Source organism: Neoarius graeffei, chromosome 7 (assembly GCF_027579695.1).
Source record: "Neoarius graeffei isolate fNeoGra1 chromosome 7, fNeoGra1.pri, whole genome shotgun sequence".
Lineage (NCBI taxonomy): Eukaryota > Metazoa > Chordata > Actinopteri > Siluriformes > Ariidae > Neoarius > Neoarius graeffei.
Window position 1 is genome coordinate 48992006 of NC_083575.1, and position 24898 is coordinate 49016903.

Genomic DNA, 24898 nt, shown 5'->3' on the forward strand with positions numbered 1-24898 from the left:
TTGCAAAGAGTTTGAACATATCATCATCTACAGTGCATAATATCATCAAAAGATTCAGAGAATCTGGAAGAATCTCTGTGCGTAAGGGTCAAAGCCGGAAAACCATACTGGATGCCCATGATCTTCGGGCCCTTAGACGGCACTGCATCACATACAGGCATGCTTCTGTATTGGAAATCACAAAATGGGCTCAGGAATATTTCCAAAGAACATTATCTGTGAGCACAATTCACCGTGCCATCCGCCGTTGCCAGCTAAAACTCTATAGTTCAAAGAAGAAACCGTATCTAAACATGATCCAGAAGCGCAGACGTCTTCTCTGGGTCAAGGCTCATTTAAAATGGACTGTGGCAAAGTGGAAAACTGTTCTGTGGTCAGACAAATCAAAATTTGAAGTTCTTTATGGAAATCAGGGACGCCGTGTCATTCGGACTAAAGAGGAGAAGGATGACCCAAGTTGTTATCAGCGCTCAGTTCAGAAGCCTGCATCTCTGATGGTATGGGGTTGCATTAGTGCGTGTGGCATGGGCAGCTTACACATCTGGAAAGACACCATCAATGCTGAAAGGTATATCCAGGTTCTAGAGCAACATATGCTCCCATCCAGATGACGTCTCTTTTAGGAAAGACCTTGCATTTTCCAACATGACAATGCCAAACCACATACTGCATCAGTTACAGCATCATGGCTGCGTAGAAGAAGGGTCCGAGTACTGAACTGGCCAGCCTGCAGTCCAGATCTTTCACCCATAGAAAACATTTGGCGCATCATAACACGGAAGATACGACAAAAAAGACCTAAGACAGTTGAGCAACTAGAATCCTACATTAGACAAGAATGGGTTAACATTCCTATCCCTAAACTTGAGCAACTTGTCTCCTCAGTCCCCAGACGTTTACAGACTGTTATAAAGAGAAAAGGGGATGTCTCACAGTGGTAAACATGGCCTTGTCCCAACTTTTTTGAGATGTGTTGTTGTCATGAAATTTAAAATCACTTAATTTTTCTCTTTAAATGATACATTTTCTCAGTTTAAACATTTGATATGTCATCTATGTTCTATTCTGAATAAAATATGGAATTTTGAAACTTCCACATCATTGCATTCCGTTTTCATTTACAATTTGTACTTTGTCCCAACTTTTTTGGAATCGGGGTTGTAGTCCCTGGTAGGTTAATACATAAAATGTAATAACAAAGTCACAAACTCAAGGTCCATGGGCTATCAAAAGTCAAATAATGACAATAGTGCAATTGTGACGAGGGTGGGCAAAGTTGGGAGGCCCAAAATTCTAATCTTTCATGGGGCCCAAAATTTCTGGCGGCGCCCCTGATTAAAGTGGCCGGTGAGTGTACGTCAAATGAGAGACAGTGGGTAACTGTTTCCACTTGTTTATTTGCGGCCTCTTATGGTTAAAGTTGGAACAGCAGCAAGAGAAGCAATAAAAACACGCATGGCGTCTTCTGGCCGCTAGGTGTCGCGTTGCAGCACCGTTCGCCGTGACTGAGGAGCTTCCGTCAGGTTGCCAGGCGCTCAGAGAGAAACCGTTCATCACAGAGCCGCTCAGTTCATCTCCAGCTTCTTGTCACAATGACACACATCCCGCCAATATTTCAACAGAAAACGAGTCAGTACAAGAGCACAAGGTAAGAAACTTGTCTTCCTGAATTACATGTCAGCAGTTTGTATGTCTGTGGAAGTAATTAACCCTCTCAGAGGTTCAACATCTCAGAGAATAACATCGAGACTTTTTTTTCTTTTAGCACTCTTGCATTTTCAAAATATATTGTTTATTTTATAACAAAATGGCCATAATATTCATATCGTTCCAGTGTTTAACATGTTTAATAGGAATCAACACTGAGCAGCCCATTTTTGTCCACTATAATTTATGCATGTTTGAATAATCTCTCCCTTATCAGTTCTGTTATAAAACAATGGAGTGATAGATTTGCAATATTTATTGGTGAAAAGGTGTCCAATAATAATGATTCTTCTTCAATCAACTTTTTTTTTTGGATTTCATATTTGTATACACATATGCAATAGGCTTCTCTATTCAGAATAAAGAAGTAAAATATTGTAAGTAGAAATAAAAGTAGAACCAAAAACCCATAGTCACACATTACACACTATATTTAACAGTCATTCCACGAAATCGAGTCGTACATGAGCTGATAACTGACGAGGTGTTGAGTTGGCTATAAGCCGTGTACGATGAGATTGAGTGGAATAACTGTTTTATTCTATCCACATTCATTGGATTTTGAGAAATAAAGTAGTTTTATTTTATTTTTTCAAATTCGATAAATAAAAAGTTTATACAAAACGTCCAACAAAATCATTTCCGCTGAGGCGGACTTCTTAAAAACCTATGGATGACTGCATAAATTAACATTAGTGTTGTTTTTTTTTTTGTAGAAAGTGCCGTCTTGCTGTCGTGCCAAGGTATAGAATAGCTTTAGACATTTATTTAATTCTTCCTTGGGCATTTCAGTTATGTAATTTTCAAACTTCTTTGAGCTTTTGAACCTTTGTTGAGTCTAAAAACATTCAACTAATTTTAATGCTTAAAGATGAAGAATGTAAACAAACTGGTGAAATGACAGTAGCAGTTTGTGGAAAATGCTATAATAATAATTCTTGAAAAATAAAAAAAAGATGAGTTCTTACCATCAAATACTTTCATTCCATATTTTGTTGCTTTTTATTTTTGGGGGGGTTTGTTTTCAAGTAGAGTTTTTATTTCATCCTCGGTTGGTTCAGCAACATGCTCCGCCATTTTTTTTCTCTACTCACAGTATATGAGCTGATAGCCTAGTAGTAGAGTAGCCAATCAGAGCACGCGATTGCTCATATCCAGTGAATGTGGATAGAATAAACAGTATATAGACCTACAAGATCAACATAAGGGGAAAATGATGACACAGTCTGTGCAAATCAAATTCATGTGTGGACAGTATAAAGCTCATACACTGTAAAAAAATATTTGTTGTTTTAACTTAAAAAAGTTAGTGCAAGGGCTGCCTTAAAATTTTGAGTTCACTGGAATTCACATAGTAAGTTAAATTGTTGTGAACTTACTATATTAATTTCAGTGAACTCAAAATTTTAAGGCAGCCCTTAAGGCAACCCTTGCACTAACTTTTTTAAGTTAAAACAACAAATCATTTTTTACAGTGTAGATAAATAACATAACGTCTGAAAAGACAGTCCGGTTAATAGGTATATATGCATTTTTTTTTAAATATAGGTCTATGTGAAAACTGTTCCTTTGAAAGAGAATGTTTCTACCTGGCTGGACAGAGGTCTCTTGTCTCACAGCAAGCTACTCTGCCATTTGAAGCTCTCTCTATGGTGCGAAGTGACTCTGTGGCCATGGGGAATGGTTCAATCAAAGCCCCTCGGCTGGAGGAGACATGCTTGGCCTCAGGTGTTAAAGAGTCACCGGTGTGGGAGTCATCGGAGCAGCTGAGGCTGAGGATAGCTTGGCTCGAGGAGGAGCTTACCCGCCGAGACCATGAGCTCAGAGCCCAGGAGCTTCAGCTGCAGGCTCTACAGAGGGAGCTCGAGGCCAAAGTGTCTCAGATTGACAAGCTTCAGGATGCCATCGGGTACAACAGCCTGGGCCGCTCTCCACCAGCGAGACACAGTCACAGGCTCCTCAGTGTCATTAATCAGGGCTCAACACGTTTCCATAGGGTGGCTGTAGAGGTTCATCGCCGACTCAAAGCCAAGGAGGGGGTTTCTGCTGAGCCTACATCTGGAAAATTCTACAGTGGCCACAAGGTCCATCATGTGTCTACAGAGAGAACACGCATCCGTAAAGACTCAGGGTGAGTTCATGATAAAGCTCTGATACCACACATGAGCTATATTTTATAATTTCTTAATCAAGTCACTATAAAAGATGGTGACTTGCTTGAAGAAGGAAACAGCAGAAAGCTTTGTAGTGTCTTGCTCTCAGATTAAGCACAAAAGCATGGATTACCATAACGCAGTATAAGGGGGATGGAGAGGCTGAAGAACACAATGGGCGGGCCATCTGTATGCAATAGACAGGATCATTATTGTTTTCAGTAAGCAGGCCGTACAAATCTCGCTTCTAATTCATTCAGAAGTTCCATTTTAGGCTAATGGAGAGACCTTGTTCTTTCAGATGTGGTAATGAGAGGAGCCTTGATGAAGAAATAATAATAATAATAATTTAAAAGAAACAGTTCAGTGTAAACATACAGAACATCAATGTATGATACATGTGAAGTTTTTCTGTCTACTGGAAACTTATTTGAAGGACACATTCTTGTTTGTTCAGACAGCACAGCTGAACCGATTCTTCATAAACATGAAAAATGAACTTCCTTTCCTGCACTGTTAGAAATTAGGGTGCAGTAGGAGTCTATTTCCGTCCCTCAAGGGACTACACTAATCTACACTAATGTACCCCCTATGGCTCAATATTAGACCTCCAGGTACCTATGTGTACCTTTTTAGGGCCAAAAAGGTACATGTGCATTCCCAAGCAGTATATAAAGGGTATAAAGTACCTTAGAGGGTCCTGCCCCAGTGATAAGCCATTGTACCCCTAAAGGTACAATAATGTACTTTATTTTCTGAGAGTATGAGTGTAAATTTTTATTTCTTTTCCGGAGTATAACATTTTACATTTTAAATTATCATATGTGTTACAGGATTTTAATGTTTTGAGACATAATTTGAGGTTTAAATCATGTATTTTCCCCAAGGGCAATGTCAAATATCATGATATTGAGATCAGTGATGCATTGTTGCTGCTGTATTTTCTTTGAATTGTATTTTGTACAACAAATAGCCAAGGCAAATATGCCGCTTTTTTATTTTTAATTAATTTTTTATTTTAATTAATCTATTTTTGTCAATATCAGCAGGAGTGGAGAGCTTGTTTTTTGTTTTTGTTTTTTGGGGTTTTTTTTGGATGGCCTGACGAATAAAACATGAATAAATCAATAATAATTCCATATTCTTTTTACTAATAGCCCAAGCTCCCTGCATTACACAACTGTGAGCAATTTGTGGTCTATTATTTACAGCAGTTCATGTAGGAAATCTATGCAGGATCATATTTTTTAGCAATTTTTTTAATCACAAAAAAGATTGTAGAATTAGTGCTCAATGCTAAAAGTATTGCAATACCTAGGGGGAAAATCAGTACGATTTGAATTTGCACTGAAATATTGTTGTCAAATCTAATCTGGTATTCAGAGGTCTTTGAATCCCAATATGTCTTCTACTGTACATGTTCTCTTTTCTGCAGCACCAAGAGACTGATCAATGAGGCCATCATGAACAATGACTTTCTGAAGAAGTTAGAGCCTCAACACACACGAGAAATGGTGGACTGCATGTATGAGAAAATCTTTACTGCCAATCAGCTGGTGATCCAAGAAGGAGAGCCTGGGAACTACCTCTATGTGCTTGCAGGTCAGCTTTGACCTTTTTGCCATCGAGCATTTTTTATCTTTTATTGTGAGTGATTTCAGAAATATTTTATCAGATTATAATGTTCTTGTACTATACTAAATGGTGTTGGCTGGTTACACAGAGGGCTTTTTGGAGGTGATGCAAAATGGGAAGCTCCTTGGGCAGATGCGGCCTGGAACAGCTTTTGGAGAGTTGGCCATCCTCTACAATTGCAAGAGAACTGCCACTGTTAAAGGTGAATGTGTGATTAAGGCAATGATGCTTGGTCATGATATTAGATAAGAGGGCTAAAAGTTCATATCTGTCACATTCTTGATAATGCAACTATTAGGGTTAACCAATGCATTATGTCGTGAGGTCTCAGTGATAGCATAACAATGACCTGGTGCAAACTATGACCCTTATTTTCAAACAAACAAACAAACAAACAAACAAACAAACAAACAAACAAACACACTAAACATACAGTTCTGTTGTCTGTCCTTTTGTGTAATTTGTACTCAGTTGGACAACGTGTGTTTAGTCTACTTAATTTTAATTTCTCCTCCAAACCTTTTTTAAGGAGAAAAGGATGACGATAGAGTAAATAATCCACCTTGTTCATGTTCATTACACCAGCAACTGTATTTCATATGCGCCTTCTCAATTACTGCTTATGATGTGTTACAGATAGGTCAGCAACCTGGGCTAAAAACCATCAGCCCAAATGAAGATAAAATCTTTCCTGGCGCCATCTTTATGCTGGCTTTATTCAGGTTATTATAGTGTAAATGACCAAAGACAGAATATTGAGGTGTCTTCTTTCCGCCAATATTGCAGAATATCTGTATAAAAACAGTTACTGTGTGTAATCGCCTGACATGACTGTTACCAGTAGCCTGCATGAATCAACAGTCTGGGCTAGAAAGAAATCAGCCCCAGCCTCACTTGTCACACCAAATATTGACTTTGATTTTATTACTGTTTACTATTCTTTATATTATTTTTTTTAAATGTAGAAACATTTAATTTCATCATTTTTGAAGGCATCTTTGCTTTAGTGCATTTCTTTGCATGTGCCTAAGATCTCTTGTAGAGTACTGTATATTATAATACTGTAAATGATAGATAGTTTTGTGTACACGTATAATACCTGTGAAGCTAGAATTTGTGTTTTCTTTACTGGGTTTGTACATTTTGCCCTATGCATTAATTAAGAATTTTAGATAAGCCACTGGCAGTCTTATTATTCTTTGAGTAAATTAATATTAGAATATTATCAGAATCAATATTCACCAAGTTAAAAGTGAACAAGAATTTTAGCACTGAGTAAATGTGAAAATAAAAGCTCATAAAAATAAAGATAATTACCCTGTACAGGTTCTCTACTCTGCAGAAATAGCTTATGAAGTGAAAATATCTTAAATATAGTCAAATGTATCCGTATTTTCTGTTGTAAGAGTACAGCAAACCAAGTATAAGATTACTACAACCTACAGTTCTGTGTAAAAGTCTTAGGCACATGTAAAGAAATGTTGTAGACCAAAAATGGCTTAAAAATAATGAAATGAAATGTTTCAATTAAAAAAAAAAAATACTATAAACAACAGTACGCCATAATAAATGAAACAAAGTCAATATTTGGTGTGAGACGACCCTTTGCTTTAAAAAAAAAATAGTAATCTCAGGTACAGTTGGTGCAGGTTTATAAGGAAATGAGCTGTAGGTTTTACTGAGCATCTTGCAGAACCAGCCACAGTTCTTTTGGACACTTTGTCACACGTGCTTCTTAATTTTGCAGCAAAACCCAGTAGCCTTCATTATGTTTTCTTTTTAATCTGAAAAGTTGTCTCTTATGTAATATGCTGCTCAGATACAAACTTTTTTTTCCTGTAACATTTAATTTTTGCTGGAAAACAAACATTTGGAACTTTTTATTTATTTATTTATTTATTTATTTATTTATTTTGCACTGAATCAATAATGTAGACATCATAAAATAGAAATCTATAAAAAAGTTTGTTTGAAAAAAAGGGTGCCTAAGACTTTTGCACAGCACTGTATTTCTAGATTTTTTTTTAAATTTTTTGCTATTTTCAAGGTTGAAATAATCTTGTTCTGTTGGCAATAATTTTGCTAATTTTGAGCATTTATTTCTAGAAGCAAGAAAATGTAACCAAGAAAATGTAAAGTTTGAGTAATCAATGTCTAGAAATAGTTTTAATAATCTTATTCCTGGTTAATTATACTTTTTTAATAGGAAATACTAGATAAATCTGACAACATTCAAGATATTTTCACTTGCTAAGATGTCGTTTGTTTTTGTTTTTGTTTTTTTGCAGTGTATGCTCATAGTATAGTTTTACCGTGCTTATATCTGATATTTGTTTACTTAAGGTTAAAGTGTGTGTATTCACTTACTTACTCTCAGCTGTCAAATCAACCAGTTCCAAAGATGCCCACTTACAAGCCAAGCTGTCTGGTGTGAAATGTTTTGTTTTGCTGTTGGTATGAAGGGATCATGACCAATCAGTGGAGTTATTTCTAGTAGCTTAAACTAAGAGCGTGTTCATTATTTGTTTCTTTAAATTTCTTCACAAAATATAGACGTGCCAATTAGTCATATGCCAAGGAATGATGATTGTTTAATTTGGTATAATGTAGTGTATGTGTGTATATAACGTTACAGACCCAAACCGATGGCAACTGCACACGTGTCTACAATGTACAGTCTACACTGATCTGTGTAATATTCTAAATGCAGATATTTGCTGTTTATTTTCTGGGTTTCTTCAATTTTATTAGCTGTGACACAGTCCCACATCTGGGCTCTGGACCGGCAGATGTTTCAGAGCATCATGATGAGGTCCACTCAGGCCAGACACGCAGAGTACTTCAGCTTCCTGCGCAGGTACAATTACATGACACAAACATATACTCCCCTGTGCATGTTGATTACTATTACACACACACACACACACACACACACACACACACACACACACACACACACACACACACACATCTTTAGCGCTTTGTGTGGCTGCAGTACTTACTTATATGCACATGGTTAGAGAGAATGGTTTGCACTCATAAAAATGATAAGTTTTAATAAATCTTTTTTTCTTCAGTGTGTCTTTATTGAAGGACTTGCCAGAGGAGAAACTTGCCAAAATTGTTGACTGTCTAGAAATTGTAGGTGTTCAAGACCCTTTTATCTTTTTGTCTTAAATCATCCGGTTTAAGTTCTTGGATTGGGATTTTCAGTTTGCTTTATCTTAATTGTAGGATTATTTTGACAAAGGGGAGTACATTATTCGTGAGGGTGAGGAAGGGAACACCTTCTTCATTATAGCTAAAGGAGAGGTAAGATTCTGTATAAAGAAGGATGTACTGTATAAAGAAACAATGCACTGTCACTTTTTAAAAATCTTTTTTTGTGTGTAACATGCCTCAAAAATATTCTTGGAATCTCCCGCTGAAAAAAGTGCAAATATTTATCCACCTGTATTATACGTGTGTGTGTATATGTAGTAGAAGTGTACATATCGTTGGTACAGGTTTCAGTAACCCAGAGCACAGAGGGCTTTCCTGAACCTCAGGAGATTAAGACCCTGGGAGTAGGAGACTATTTTGGAGAAAAAGCTCTCATAAGGTTTGGCTGTTTCTTTATTCCCTTATTTTCAGCATTGGTTTAATTATACATAGAGCTTGCTTCTCAGTGCAACCTCCTCCTCTGAGAGTTTGGTAATTTAATTTTAATTGCTTGGCTAAGACTTTATTTTATTTCCTGTGTTCCTTGGTTAAGTGTTTTGTGCTGAGAGGGCTATCTGAGTGTTGATCTGTCAGAGGATGTAGGTGGCAGAATGCTAGTCATCTGAGAAATCATTTCCTCACACTGTGCCATTGTCGAAGAGTGAAGTCTCATCCGCCTCATATGACAACTCGAAAACTCCAAAGTGCTTCAAGTTATATTATTGTCAGATGAGTTGCATTCATACAGAATTTTATTTGTTTTTTATCATACAGTGAGGATGTTCGTTCAGCTAACATCATTGCAAAGGAGAATGATACCCAGTGTTTGGTAGTGGACAGAGAGTAAGTGACCTTGTTAACATACAGGCACACACACACATACTGCAGCCTCTAGATTTGACACCGTTTCACAATATTGTCCAATGACTTTCCACAGTAACTTTAATCAGATGGTGGGCACTTATGAGGAGCTGCAGGCATATCTGCAGGAGTACGTGGAGCAGCTGTCTATAAACGATGAGAGGAGAAATGCAGTGTAAGCTCCATATCTACATACACTCGGGTGCACATTAGTTACATGGAAAATTAAGATGGATAATTAGCATACAACAACAACAACAATAAGAAGAAGAAGAATTGATGATAATGGTGATAATGATGAACTGCACAGGATATTTGCTTTATTATATTAGAGATATTAGAAATATAATTTGATCACCCCACTGCACTCTGTGACACAACATACAGTGGTGCTTGAAAGTTTGTGAACCCTTTAGAATTTTCTATATTTCTGCATAAATATGACCTAAAACATCATCAGATTTTCACACAAGTCCTAAAAGTAGATAAAGAGAACCCAGTTAAACAAGTGAGACAAAAATATTATACTTGATCATTTATTTATTGAGGAAAATGATCCAATATTACATATCTGTGAGTGGCAAAAGTACGTGAACCTCTAGGATTAGCAGTTAATTTGAAGGTGAAATTAGAGTCAGGTGTTTTCAATCAATGGGATGATAATCAGATGTGGGTGGGCACCCTGTTTTATTTAACTCTTTGATGCAAAACACATGCACACCCCTTCTAATGCACAACATGGGTCAAAAATGACCCGCATTCATTTTCCATGTTATTTCCTGCTGACTGAGTTTTTCTTTGCGCTATCTTTTGAAATCAATTTATTTTATGATTGAATATTCCAAGTATTCTTTGAATATCTTGTTTTTAATTACCACAAATCATTAATTTAATTTTTTCTTTCCTACTTTATGAACAAAAATACTTTTTATATTACCACACATGGGTCATCCAAGTGTGATTTAAAATTAAATGTCTTAATACTATAATAATAATTTGTTTCAAGTAATTACTTTAGCAGTGAATGGGGCCAGTTATTTATTTATTAACTATGTAGTTAGCTAAGCCAACTACAATAAAATTAGCTAACTAAAGTAGAATATGTCAACAGCTAGGTAGCTAATAGTAATTACTTGTAACTTTCTGACAAGTAATCTACTCACTCTCAAGGTAACCTAAACATAATCATTTTTTTTCTAAGGTAATGTTAGAACAATTGAAAAACATTACCTACATGTATTAGATGGGCAAAGGGTGCTGTGCTGAGCTGTGAAATGTCTGACACAAGCACAATTCACAGTTCCCACCAAACGCTGTAGTAAATGCATGCGGGTCGTTTCTCACCCATGTGTGTAAACTTGATGTAGAATTACAAAAGCTGTGCTTGTTCATAACTTAAGAACGGAAAAATAAAAATGATGATTTGTGCTAAACAAAAACAAGATATTTACTGCATATTTGGAAAAGTAAATGACAAAATGAATTTATTTCAAAAGTATATCACAGAAACACTCAGCCATACATGAAATAACCTGGAAAATGAATGCAGGTTGTTTTTGACCCATGTTGTGCATTAGAAGGGTAGTGATACAAAAAGAGTTTTTATTCAAAAAGTAAGAAAGGAAAAAATAAAATAAGGATGTATGATGATCAAAAACAAGTTAATTGAGGAAGACCTTGAATACTGAATGATGGAATTAATTTATTGCAAAGATATAGAAGATAAAACTCAGCCGGGTCACTTTTGACCCATGTTTTGCATCAAAGGGTTAAAGAACAGGGATCTATCAAAGTCTGATCTTCACAACACATGTTTGTGGAACTGTATCATGGCACAAACAAAGGAGATTTCTGAGGATCTCAGAAAAAGTGTTGTTGATGCTCATCAGGCTGGAAAAGGTTACAAAACCATCTCTAAAGAGTTTGGACTCGACCAATCCACAGTCGGACAGATTGTGTACAAATGGAGTAAATTCAAGACTATTGTTACCCTCCCCAGGAGTAGTCACCCAACAAAGATCACTCCAAGAGCAAGGTGTGTAATAGTCGGCGAGGTCACAAAGGACCCCAGGGTAACTTCTAAGCAACTGAAGGCCTCTCTCACATTGGCTGTTAATGTTCATGAGTCCACCATCAGGAGAACACTGAACAATAATGGTGTGCATGGCAGGGTTGCAAGGAGAAAGCCACTGCTCTCCAAAAAGAACATTGCTGCTCATCTGCAGTTTGCGAAAGATCATGTGAACAAGCCAGAAGGCTATTGGAAAAATGTTTTATAGATGGATGAGACCAAAATAGAACTTTTTGGTTTAAATGAGAAGCGTTATGTTTGGAGAAAGGAAAACACTGCATTCCAGCACAAGAACCTTATCCCATCTGTGAAACATGGTGGTGGTAGTATCATAGTTTGGCCCTGTTTTGCTGCATCTGGGCCAGGACGACTTGCCGTCATTGATGGAACAATGAATTCTGAATTATACCAGCGAATTTGAAAGGAAAATGTCAGGGTATCTGTCCAACTGAATCTCAAGAGAAGTTGGGTCATGCAGCAAGACAACGACCCTAAGCACACAAGTCGTTCTACCAAAGAATGGTTAAAGAAGAATAAAGTTCAAGTTTTGGAATGGCCAAGTCAAAGTCCAGACCTTAATCCAATCAAAATGTTGTGGAAGGACCTGAAGTGAGCAGTTCATGTGAGGAAACCCACCAACATCCCAGAGTTGAAGCTGTTCTGTACTGAGGAATGGGCTAAAATTCCTCCAAGCCGGTGTGCAGGACTGATCAACAGTTACCGGAAATGTTTAGTTGCAGTTATTGCTGCACAAGGGGGTCATACCAAATACTGAAAGCAAAGGTTCACATACTTTTGCCACTCACATATATGTAATATTGGATCATTTTCCTCAATAAATAAATGACCAAGTATAACATTTTTGTCTCATTTATTTAATTGGGTTCTCTTTATCTACTTTTAGGACTTGTGTGAAAATCTGATGATGTTTTAGGTCATATTTATGCAGAAATGTAGAAAATTCCAAAGGGTTCACAAACTTTCAAGCACCACTGTATGTAACAAGGTAAAACAATCCAAAAAAAAATAGGCCAATTAAACAACAACATTTTTCATCTGGATTTGAAAACGCCTATAGACCTGCCATCCCTATTGTTCTCTGGAAAACTATTCAAAAGTTTAGAGGCAGGTAAAGAAAATATTCTACCAGCTTTGAGATACACTGATTTGAGATACATATAATCATAATCTTGTTTTCCAGGGATTTTTAAGCTATTTATGTCAGCTATATCATGTAAGTGATTGATTTGTAGTGCTCTGTGGGGGGGGGAGCTTATTGCTGGATCGGACTACATGAGAATTTTGTCATGATCAGCAAGTTTCCAGTGTTGGGCCCAAATATGAATGTCAGGATAGGGCCTTGTAGTGTGACTTAGTTGAAGAACAGCAATGTGGTTTCTGGGACACCCCATGACACCCTGACAATAAGCTGAGCATGTCAGAATTTTTTGTATTTTCTTGCCTGGTTTGTCAACTCCTATGATATGTTTCTTCTGTAGCCATGATTGTCATTTTCTTGACCCTCCTCCCTGATGGTACGCAAGGACGTGATGTTGATTAGTCATGGTAAAACTTGTAGTTGTGTTGCCAGTCTCCTGACCAAGACATGGCAAGAATTTATGTCTCTATGGTTGCCTAATCTGACATGGTGATTATTGTGAAAGACAAAAATATGATCCCAGCATTAAACCTGCATGACCAGCTAGACTAAGGTTTTGCTAGCTACTCAGCATAAGGACCAGCTAAACCAGAACAAGACCAACCCTACCCAGCACAAATAAGCACGATTAATGGAATTGATACTGGTCTAAGCTGTCTTTTTCAACAGGGAAACGATTGTACCACAGGGCATCTAAACATATCTGTTAGCATGTTCTGCAGTGTAGGAAGAAGTCTACTGCAAATGGGGGAAAAATACTGCTAGCATGCTAGCAACATTTGGTTGAATTGACTGGTGTTGCAATATTTTGGATGTCAGTAATACAGATTTTGCTTGAAAAATTGACTATCAAGTAGCAAGTCATTGTTGCTAATCAGCTTTAATTTTTATGTCATTCATGCTAAGAACGAACGCTTAGCTTTTGTGTGGTTATTTCTTGTGGGACTGCAGAAGCCAATCTCCTCTGCGTAAGCGAGGCACAGAAGCAGCTGAGCTGCACAATCTGCGGGAGAAAGCCGTACAACTGTCCAATAGCTCTTTCTTACACGAGCTGCAAATTGTGGCCACGCTAGGCATGGGAGGCTTCGGCAGAGTAGAGCTGGTGAGAGCATGGCTACAACTTTAAACCAAAGAGAAAAACACCACAACTTGATTATGTCCCTAAACCACACTGATTCGCCACTCAGCATACATGCTAGCTTTAAAAGAGTTGAAACTCCATTAAAGTTAAGTTTATTTTTGGATCGCACTGTGTGTCACAGGTGAAGCTCAAAGATGAAGATACTGCTTTTGCTTTAAAGTGCATTAAGAAGAAGCACATTGTTGACACTAAGCAGCAGGACCATATCTACTCTGAGAAGAATATTTTGCAAATGACCAACTGCGACTTTATAGTCAGGTCAGTTTTATAAGACCTACAGGAGTAAAATTTGTGAAAATGGATCAGTTGTTGAATCAGTCACATTTTATTATAATCATCTTAAATAAAAAGCCCTTGGTTGTTTCTTTAATAGCTGTAATCATAGACACTGTTTTGCCTGTATCTTGAATCAGGACTAGATTAACTAAGTCAATAATAGCGTTGCATAACGGAATAAATATTCTGAATGTTGATTCCTCACAGTTAGACAATGAGCTTGATTAGCATATAGAACACCTCTAGAAGGTTACAAAATATCACTGGCCTCATACAACACACCAAGTACTGTTATCTCTTCGGATAAAGTGGCCCCAGTGTACATTCAAATGTTAGAGTGGCAAATATGGGTGGCAGAGGCTTTGGGAAGTTACTAAGGAACAACTTGAAGAATGTCATTTACTCTTGTAAAAGAGTGTGCTCTAGCTTGATATTTGCGACCATCTTTCTGGCCTTTCTAGACAAAAGTGGTCAGTTTACTGTGTGCAACAACATCAGATGACACTGTGTGTTTACATCCTTTCTGGCCACGAATGTACAAATACAAATCTATCTGTTGACTGGAACATGTTTTCCTTTTCAGATTGTTTCGGACATTTCGGGATAACAAATATGTGTACATGCTGCTCGAGGTCTGTCTTGGTGGAGAATTATGGAGCATTCTAAGGGACATGTGAGTGTAGGTTATTTTTGCAGTCCACTAAACTCATTATGGTTAATATTCTTTATCACAAATATAGTAACTTGATTACTGACAAAAATCATTCAGATAAACATTACTTTGCTGCAACAGTAATGAAATTTAGGTTCATTACTTAGGATTTTCCCATCTTTAATGTGATTTAGGGGTTTCTTTGAGGAGGCCGCTGCACGATTCTGTATTGGTTGTGTACTGGAGGCCTTTGATTACCTACATGGAATGGGTATTGTTTACCGAGACCTAAAGCCAGAGAATCTACTTCTGGATACAGAGGGATATATCAAAATGGTCATTTTACTATCCATTCTTACTTTTTTCTAGAATATTCATTCATTGTGTTCAATTATTGCCTCAAAGTGCAAAATATTGCAAACTTTATAATTGCTAATGTCTTATAAAGGATGTAATCAGATAGCATATTCAGTGTTTCTCTTTGTCCCCTTGTACATTTCTAGACTGATTTTGGTTTTGCTAAGAGAATCGGTTTAGGAAAGAAAACCTGGACATTCTGTGGAACTCCAGAGTATGTGGCCCCTGAGGTCATCATGAATAAAGGCCATGATTTTGGAGCTGATTGCTGGTCTTTGGGGATCCTCATTTTTGAACTCCTCACTGGCAGGTAGGAATTGTATGGCAAAATGATGTCATTTTTACTGATTCTTATTCTTACATTCATAATCTAGATTTCCAGTCTTGTACTTTTGCTTCATATTTAATACGTTTTCTGTTTCTGGGTTGTAACTGACACAGATTAAGGCTTTATGGGCATTCAGTGCCTTTTGGAACATGCTTCAGAGCCATGCTGTGTAAAAGAGATTTACCATGAACATGGGCTAATAATTGGAGGGCTGTAACAGTGTAGCTGATTATCAAAGCTTCACGTGACAATGCCTCATTATGCCTGTATCCACATAAAAGTAAACACTGTGTAGTGAGAATATGAAACGTAGCAATACTGCATAACCGTGACTTAGATTTACAGGTTGTACATGCATGTGGTGATATATTAATGGGCTCTTATTTTTTGTTTCTTCAATGCACAGAATATACCAACTTTTATTTACATTATGTTCACTTTTGCTAAAGAAAACAAAGAACTTTGTGTAATACTAATGCAAGGTCAATGACAAATATAAGCAGCATGATAGAATAAGCTTTATCAGTGTATACAAAAATTACCAAACTAGCTAACATAACTTAAGGTAAATGCACTTTTTGGAGTGTTCATGTATAGAGTGTTTATTTGGTTAATTTCTCACTTTTATGATGGCAGTAAATTTGGTGAGTCTGGTATTCAATTTGGTTGGTTTGCCATTTTATTGATGCTGTTAATTCTTCATGTTCATTTCGTAAAGGAACATGAAACTGTCTGATTCACATTTTGAAGTCACTAGTGAGTTGTTTGTTCTTATTCAGAAAAAAATGTCTTAGTTACAGTATTAAAAAAATCAGTCAGTAGTATCTATTTAGTAGAAATAGCCAATTTATGCTGAAATGGCACCAATTTGCTTGAAGTCAGGCAAATGCCATTTTTAAATTGAATTTCTGATTTATAATACAAGCACAACTTGTATTATACTACTATCAGCCTAAACACTGTGGTGACAGATTTCAAAAGTCACATCCTCTGCTGTGCTGTTCCACCCAAGTTAGCCCAGGTGCCTTTGTTTATAAGCACAAAAGCTCGAACTGAGAGAAAAAAAAATCTCACACCTAACCCAATTAGCATATCAGCAAATTTTGCTTAAGTCTGCAGGAGTTTTGTTTGCACATGAGTTAATGACGTGACTTCTCTACCCGTCCCTCCAGCCCTCCTTTCTTAGGATCCGATCCTATTAAGATCTACACAATGGTGTTACATGGCATAGAGAAGGTGGACTTTCCCAAGAGGATCAGCAAGCGCCCAGAGGACTTGATCAGGAGGCTCTGCAGGTAAATTATGTCATTAGCCCGAGCAGATATTTGATTCACACATCACTTCAATCAGAAGGGCTGAGATATTAGCTCTACAGATCTTCAACTTCTCGTCTGCTGAGTTATACAGGGAGATGATAGAATATGAGCTGATATCCAGACAATGTCACAGTCATCCGTGGACAGGCTTTCAAGAGAGTATAATTGGCCCTCTTCTCTCTGTCTGTTGATTAGTGCGTCACTAGTGGTGTCTGTCTATTCACATAAACAGACAGGGCAGTTAGTGAGAGGTAAAAGAAATAAATTGTCTCCATAGCCCATAATCAAGGATGACTAATACAAACATCAGGCTGGATATAATCACACATAGCATTAGATGTAGTGTATGATAAATTTACAACCTCATAAATGTGGCTTGATGATGTTTTAGAAAATTAATAATACAAAAAAAAACACTTTCAGTTTCTGAGATTGCACTGAAAATGGACTGTGCTAACTGCACATCCTTTCATATGCATTTGTTCACATCGCCACATATAATATAAGATATATATATATATATATATATATATATATAAAATACATGTTGCAAATTTATATATACAGTGCTGTGCAAAAGTCTTAGGCACATGTAAGGAAATGCTGTAGACCAAAAATGACTTAAAAATAGTGAAATGAATTGTTTCAACATAAAAAATACTATAAACAGCAGTAAGCCATAATAAATGAAACAAAGTCAGTATTTAGTGTGAGACGACCCTTTGCTTTAAAAAAAAATAGTAGTCTCAGCTACAATGAGTCCAATTTTATAAGGAAATGAGCTGTACGTTTTACTGAACATCTTGCAGAACCAGCCACAGTTCTTCTGGACACTTTGACTGTCATACTTGCTTCTTCATTTTGCAGCAAAACCCAGCAGCCTTCATTATGTTTTCCTTTTTAATCTAAAAAGTGCTCTCTTATGTAATATGCTGCTCCGATACTAACTTTTTTTTACCTCCCTGTAACATTTAATTTTGTGCTGGAAAACAAACGTTTGGAACTCTAAAATGTTTTTGTACTGACTCGAGAATGTAGAGGTCATAAAATAGAAATCGATAACAAAGTGTGTATGAAAAATAAAAAATAAGGTGCCTAAGATTTTTGCACAGTACTGTATATATTTTAGTAAGTTAAAAATGACCAAAGTCAACCTTACAGTACAAACTCTACTCACTTTTCAAACTAAATATCATTTGAAAGAAATATCTATATATTTCTTTAAAAAAAAATATATATATATATATACTGTATATATATATATACAACCCCGATTCCAAAAAAGTTGGGACAAAGTACAAATTGTAAATAAAAACGGAATGCAATGATGTGGAAGTTTCAAAATTCCATATTTTATTCAGAATAGAACATAGATGACATATCAAATGTTTAAACTGAGGAAATGTATCATTTAAAGAGAAAAATTAGGTGATTTTAAATTTCATGACAACAACACATCTCAAAAAAGTTGGGACAAGGCCATGTTTACCACTGTGAGACATCCCCTTTTCTCTTTACAACAGTCTGTAAACGTCTGGGGACTGAGGAGACAAGTTGCTCAAGTTTAGGGATAGGAATGTTAACCCATTCTTGTCTAATGTAGGATTCTAGTTGCTCAACTGTCTTAGGTCTTTTTTGTCGTATCTTCCGTTTTATGATGCGCCAAATGTTTTCTATGGGTGAAAGATCTGGACTGCAGGCTGGCCAGTTCAGTACCCGGACCCTTCTTCTACGCAGCCATGATGCTGTAATTGATGCAGTATGTGGTTTGGCATTGTCATGTTGGAAAATACAAGGTCTTCCCTGAAAGAGACGTCGTCTGGATGGGAGCATATGTTGCTCTAGAACCTGGATATACCTTTCAGCATTGATGGTGTCTTTCCAGATGTGTAAGCTGCCCATGCCACACGCACTAATGCAACCCCATACCATCAGAGATGCAGGCTTCTGAACTGAGCGCTGATAACTTGGGTCGTCCTTCTCCTCTTTAGTCCGAATGACACGGCGTCCCTGATTTCCATAAAGAACTTCAAATTTTGATTCGTCTGACCACAGAACAGTTTTCCACTTTGCCACAGTCCATTTTAAATGAGCCTTGGCCCAGAGAAGATGTCTGCACTTCTGGATCATGTTTAGATACGGCTTCTTCTTTGAACTATAGAGTTTTAGCTGGCAATGGCGGATGGCACGGTGAATTGTGTTCACAGATAATGTTCTCTGGAAATATTCCTGAGCCCATTTTGTGATTTCCAATACAGAAGCATGCCTGTATGTGATGCAGTGCCGTCTAAGGGCCCGAAGATCACGGGCACCCAGTATGGTTTTCCGGCCTTGACCCTTACGCACAGAGATTCTTCCAGATTCTCTGAATCTTTTGATGATATTATGCACTGTAGATGATGATATGTTCAAACTCTTTGCAATTTTACACTGTCGAACTCCTTTCTGATATTGCGCCACTATTTGTCGGCACAGAATTAGGGGGATTGGTGATCCTCTTCCCATCTTTACTTCTGAGAGCCGCTGCCACTCCAAGATGCTCTTTTTATACCCAGTCATGTTAATGACCTATTGCCAATTGACCTAATGAGTTGCAATTTGGTCCTCCAGCTGTTCCTTTTTTGTACCTTTAACTTTTCCAGCCTCTTATTGCCCCTGTCCCAACTTTTTTGAGATGTGTTGCTGTTATGAAATTTCAAATGAGCCAATATTTGGCATGAAATTTCAAAATGTCTCACTTTCGACATTTGATATGTTGTCTATGTTCTATTGTGAATACAATATCAGTTTCTGAGATTTGTAAATTATTGCATTCCATTTTTATTTACAATTTGTACTTTGTCCCAGCTTTTTTGGAATCGGGGTTGTATATGATATATATGAGTGTTTAGTCTACGTCTAGTTCTTATCTAGTGTTTACACTGTTTATATTGTCTAAGTGTTTAGTCTATGTCTAGTTCTTATCTAGAGTGTTTATACTGTTTATATTGTTTGTTTGTTTTTTTTCAATTGTTCTATTTTTATTTATTGCATTGCCTGTTTGCACCGTGGGTCGGAGAGGATTGAAATTTCATCTGTGCTGTATGTCGAGCATGTATAGCATATTTGACAATAAAGTTGACTTGACTTGATATCTGACCTAATCTGATTTGAGCTAAACCCACACATATTAGGTATTGATCCTTGTTCTCTGAACTGCTGCAGTCTTCCTTTCTGTCTTTATTATGTGTAGGCTCAATCCTGCAGAACGACTTGGCAATAAGAAAAATGGCATCATTGACATCAAGAAACACAAGTATGTTATGTTTTACCAAGACAAATCTGCTCATTGAATTGTGATTATAGCCAGTGTTATCACAGTCTTTGATGTATCCCAGCGTCTGCCACAAAACCTTACAACATTTATTGCACTGTTTATTTATGTTCTCACCTGAATCTGGCCAACATATCATAAAACATGCCAATATCTCTCTTAATTCCTTGGTGGTCTCTTTATCAATATGTTTTAAATTGACTTCAGGTCTGCTTTGTTTAGTTTGTCCGAGCACAATGAATAACAGATGGAAACCTTCTCCAAATTAGCTCCTCTGGTAGAATCGTCAAAAGCAGACCAAGAGCACATTCACAGAGGGAACAATTAGAGCCCAGAATGAGACTCACAGCTGTTGCCATCTTCAGCAGAACGGTGGAGTGACAGAGAGAAGGGTCATGCTGACGTACTCGGCTGATATGTTCGCAACCATCATAGTATTAGTGCCTGAAATACAGGTGCTCTGCTTAAGCCATGTGAACAAATCATCAGCGGATATGGCTTAGTGTGTAGAGACAGAGGCAACTGGTTCTCTACATTTATTGCAGCATCTTTTATTACAGCATTCCACATGAAGTAAGGTTATGCTGAGTAAAAAATTTTTTTTTTGCGGTCTGGTTTCCATCAAATCCTGCGCTCTGATTGGCTGGCGAGCAGGTCCATATCCTACGATACGGACCCTGGTTACGGACCTCTGGCGACTCGCTCTTTGACAACAACAACAACAAACACAGTAGCAATTTTTGTCAACATTTATTTTCGCATTTCTCATACTAAATATAAATATACTATTTACCAGCTTAAGGTCTGTCCGTATGGTGAAATACCGTGACCTCGGCCTTGAATACTGACCTTGGCCCAGAGGGCCTCGGTCAATACTTTCAAGACCTCGATCACGTTATTTTACGATACGGACCTCCCAGCTGGTAAATAACATATATATTTATTTTTTTCGCGGTCCAGTTTCCATCAAATCCTGCGCTCTGATTGGCTGGCAAGTGGGTCTGTATCCTACGATACGGACCCCAGTTACAGACCTCTGGCAACTTGCTCGTTCACAACAACAAACATAGTAGCAATTTTTGTCAACATTTATTTTCACATTTCTCAGGAGAATAGCATTAATTTTACATCATGGATAGTGATAAAGACAGTCTTCACAGTGAAAGCGAGTTTTACTACCCTGAGGAAGACAAAATAAAACATTGCAGAGAAAGCTAAAAACCTGCAACTGTTGCTAACGCCAAGCAAAAACATGGCTGAATCCTGAAGAATAATTTTTTTATTTAAAATAGATGTAAGAAGTTGATCATATAAAATATTCAAAAGATATATTGTTGCACATTTAAGATAAAAGCAACAAATTATTCCTCAATTAGTTTAAAACATTAAAAAAATTACAAAACCTCAGCTCTGGCAGAAAGTAATCTAAAATCGTCCACTGTTTCATTGGTTGTTTTCCGAAAACATTTCAGGAGAAAGCTAAAAACTTGTAACTGTTGCTAACGCTGAGCAAAAACATGGCTGAATCCTGAATGACTCAATTTTGTATACGTAAATAGAGGACTACATAGGCGGCAAAATGTAGTTTTTTTCCCTGCCATGGAAGTGCACTTATATACCGAGGAGGAATCCATTTGCATGACAGCCATGAATGAGGATTCAAAATGGTGGCTTGGCTCGGTTTTCCCTTTCGGGTGCTCTCGTTTTCTGTTAGAATTTAGTAAAGAAAAAATAAATATAATATTTACCAGCTTAAGGTCGGTCCATATGGTGAAATACCGTGACCTTTCCTGCCATGGAAGTGCACTTGTATACCGAGGAGGAAGCAATTTGCATGACAGCCATGAATGAGGATTCAAAATGGCGGCTCACCTCGGCTCGGTTTTCCCTTTCGGGCACTCTCATTTTCTGTTAGAATTTGGTAAAGAAAAAAATAAATATATTATTTACCAGCTTAAGGTCGGTCCGTATGGTGAAATACCGTGACCTCGGCCTTGAATACTGACCTCAGCCGAGAGGGCTTCGGTCAGTCCTTTCAAGACCTTGGTTACGGTATTTCATGATATGGACCTCCCAGCTGGTAAATAACATTATTTATTTTTTTCGCGGTCCGGTTTCCATCAAATCCTGTGCTCTGATTGGCTGGCGAGCGGGTCCGTATACTACGATACAGACCCCGGATACGGACCTCTGGCGACTTGCTCGTTCACAACAACAAACATCGTAGCAATTTTTGTCAACATTTATTTTCGCATTTCTCAGGAGAATAGCATTAATTTTACATCATGGATAGTGATAACGACAGTCTTCACAGTAAAAGCGAGTTTTAGTACCCTGAGGAAGAAGAAATAAAAGAAAACATTTCAGGAGAAAGCTAAAAACCTGTAACTGTTGCTAACGCTGAGCAAAAACATGGCTGAATCCTGAATGACTCCTATTTGTATAAATAGGGGACTACATAGGCGGCAAAATGTTTTTTTTTTCCTGCCTGGAAGTGCACTTGTATACCGAGGAGGAAGCAATTTGCATGACAGCCATGAATGAGGATTCAAAATGGCGGCTCACCTCGGCTCGGTTTTCCCTTTCGGGCACTCTCATTTTCTGTTAGAATTTGGTGAAGAAAAAAATAAATATATTATTTGCCAGCTTAAGGTCGGTCCGTATGGTGAAATACCGTGACCTCGGCCTTGAATACTGACCTCGGCCGAGAGGGCTTCGGTCAGTACTTTCAAGACCTTGGTTACGGTATTTCATGATATGGACCTCCCAGCTGGTAAATAACATTATTTATTTTTTTCGCAGTCCGGTTTCCATCAAATCCTGTGCTCTGATTGGCTGGCGAGCGGGTCCGTATACTACAATACAGACCCCGGATACGGACCTGTGGCGACTTGCTCGTTCACAACAACAACAAACATCGTAGCAATTTTTGTCAACATTTATTTTCGCATTTCTCAGGAGAATAGCATTAATTTTACATCATGGATAGTGATAACGACAGTCTTCACAGTGAAAGCGAGTTTTAGTACCCTGATGAAGAAGAAATAAAAGAAAACATTTCAGGAGAAAGCTAAAAACCTGTAACTGTTGCTAACGCTGAGCAAAAACATGGCTGAATCCTGAATGACTCCTATTTGTATAAATAGGGGACTACATAGGCGGCAAAATGTTTTTTTTTTCCTGCCATGGAAGTGCACTTGTATACCGAGGAGGAAGCAATTTGCATTACAGCCGTGAATGAGGATTCAAAATGGCGGCTCGGCTCGGTTTTCCCTTTCGGGCGCTCTTGTTTTCTGTTAGAATTTGGTGAAGAAAAAAATAAATATATTATTTACCAGCGTAAGGTCTGTCCGTATGGTGAAATACCGTGACCTCGGCCTTGAATACTGACCTCGGCCCAAAGGGCCTCAGTCAGTACTTTCAAGACCTTGGTCACGGTATTTCACGATACGGACCTCCCAGCTGGTAAATAACATATATATAATTTTTAAAAATGTACGTCCACCATCCACTTTATTAGGAACACCTGCACAGTCATGCAGTTATCTAATCAACCAATCATATGGCAGCAGCACAATGCAAAAAAAAAAACAGGTCAAACGCTTCAGTTAATGTTCAGAATGTAGAAAAAGTGTGATCTCTGACTTTGATCGTGGCACAAAGTCTTGCACTCTCCAGTTTTGTTTTGTTTTTTTGCACCATTGTATGTAAACTCGAGAGACTATTGGGCAATTCCTCAGCAGAGAAGCCAAAATTATGAAATTATTAAGATTGCCTGAACTTTTCAGCCCACTAATATTGCTAAAGTATGGAATCCAAGGAAAATGTACTGAAAACGCTGGTTACGAATGTAACCGTGGTTCTATGAATAGTGGAAGACCGCCAGAGGCAGTTCTTATAGTGGAATATCATGCGCTCGCGCATGGCAACGAGAACTTATTGATTTGTTGTCATCTCGTGACGTCATGACGCCCAAGTAACAAAACCTGTAAACGAGTCATGATCTGTCTTAATGGTCATTCTCGCAATTCCGAGTGACCCAAGACTCCGGCGGTCTTCCACTATTCATAGAACCATGGTTACATTCGTAACCAGCGTTCTATTTCATACTTCCAGACCGCCAGAGGCAGTTCTTATAGTGGAAGACTTATACAACCAAGTCACGAGGAATAACACACTCCAGTCAGTCCTTCAATTGAACTCAAAACCTTTATTGATAAACAATGCATGCATCACACCTAGACATCACTAGGGAGCAAAGCTGAAGAAACTGGCGGAAGTGGCACCACATTCACACGGTAAAACCTGGAAAAGGTACACGGTGATGACCAAGTAGCCGCAGAACAGATATCAACAAGAGAAATTCCTCTTAATGCAGCCCAAGATGTCGCAACAGCACGCGTTGAGTGGCATCTTGCAGAAGCAGGAGCTGTTTTATCAGCAAAGCGGTAGGCACTGGTAATGGCCTCCGAAACCCAGTGTGCCAGTCTCTGTTTTGAAAGGGGTGCTCCTTTCCCACACTCCCCAAAACGGATAAACAACTGGTCTGTTTTTCGCCACTGAGCAGTCTGAGAAACATACTGGCGCAAAGCACGCACCGGACACAGTTCAGAGCGGGGCTCATCATCAGGGCGGAATGCCGCCAGAACAATCAGCTGATTAGCAAACTGAGGGGAAAGCACCTTTGGTAGAAAAGCAGGATTAGGCCATAATGTCACCTGACTGTCT

The 24898-nt window shown here is 37.9% G+C and overlaps 1 protein-coding gene across 1 annotated transcript in view; it reads left to right on the forward strand.

The window, feature by feature from the left end:
- The first annotated feature begins 3356 nt into the window (after positions 1 to 3356).
- Positions 3357 to 24898, forward strand: part of LOC132888652 (cGMP-dependent protein kinase 2) — a 29481-nt gene continuing 7939 nt past the window's right edge. Inside the window, exons 1-16 of the mRNA XM_060924713.1 lie at positions 3357 to 3838; positions 5296 to 5462; positions 5584 to 5697; positions 8247 to 8352; positions 8573 to 8636; positions 8730 to 8807; positions 9002 to 9096; positions 9471 to 9539; positions 9634 to 9732; positions 13739 to 13889; positions 14050 to 14186; positions 14788 to 14877; positions 15051 to 15192; positions 15360 to 15523; positions 16714 to 16836; positions 20090 to 20152. Coding sequence (XP_060780696.1) covers positions 3357 to 3838; positions 5296 to 5462; positions 5584 to 5697; positions 8247 to 8352; positions 8573 to 8636; positions 8730 to 8807; positions 9002 to 9096; positions 9471 to 9539; positions 9634 to 9732; positions 13739 to 13889; positions 14050 to 14186; positions 14788 to 14877; positions 15051 to 15192; positions 15360 to 15523; positions 16714 to 16836; positions 20090 to 20152 — 2144 coding nt within the window. The remainder of the gene's footprint in view (positions 3839 to 5295; positions 5463 to 5583; positions 5698 to 8246; positions 8353 to 8572; positions 8637 to 8729; positions 8808 to 9001; positions 9097 to 9470; positions 9540 to 9633; positions 9733 to 13738; positions 13890 to 14049; positions 14187 to 14787; positions 14878 to 15050; positions 15193 to 15359; positions 15524 to 16713; positions 16837 to 20089; positions 20153 to 24898) is intronic.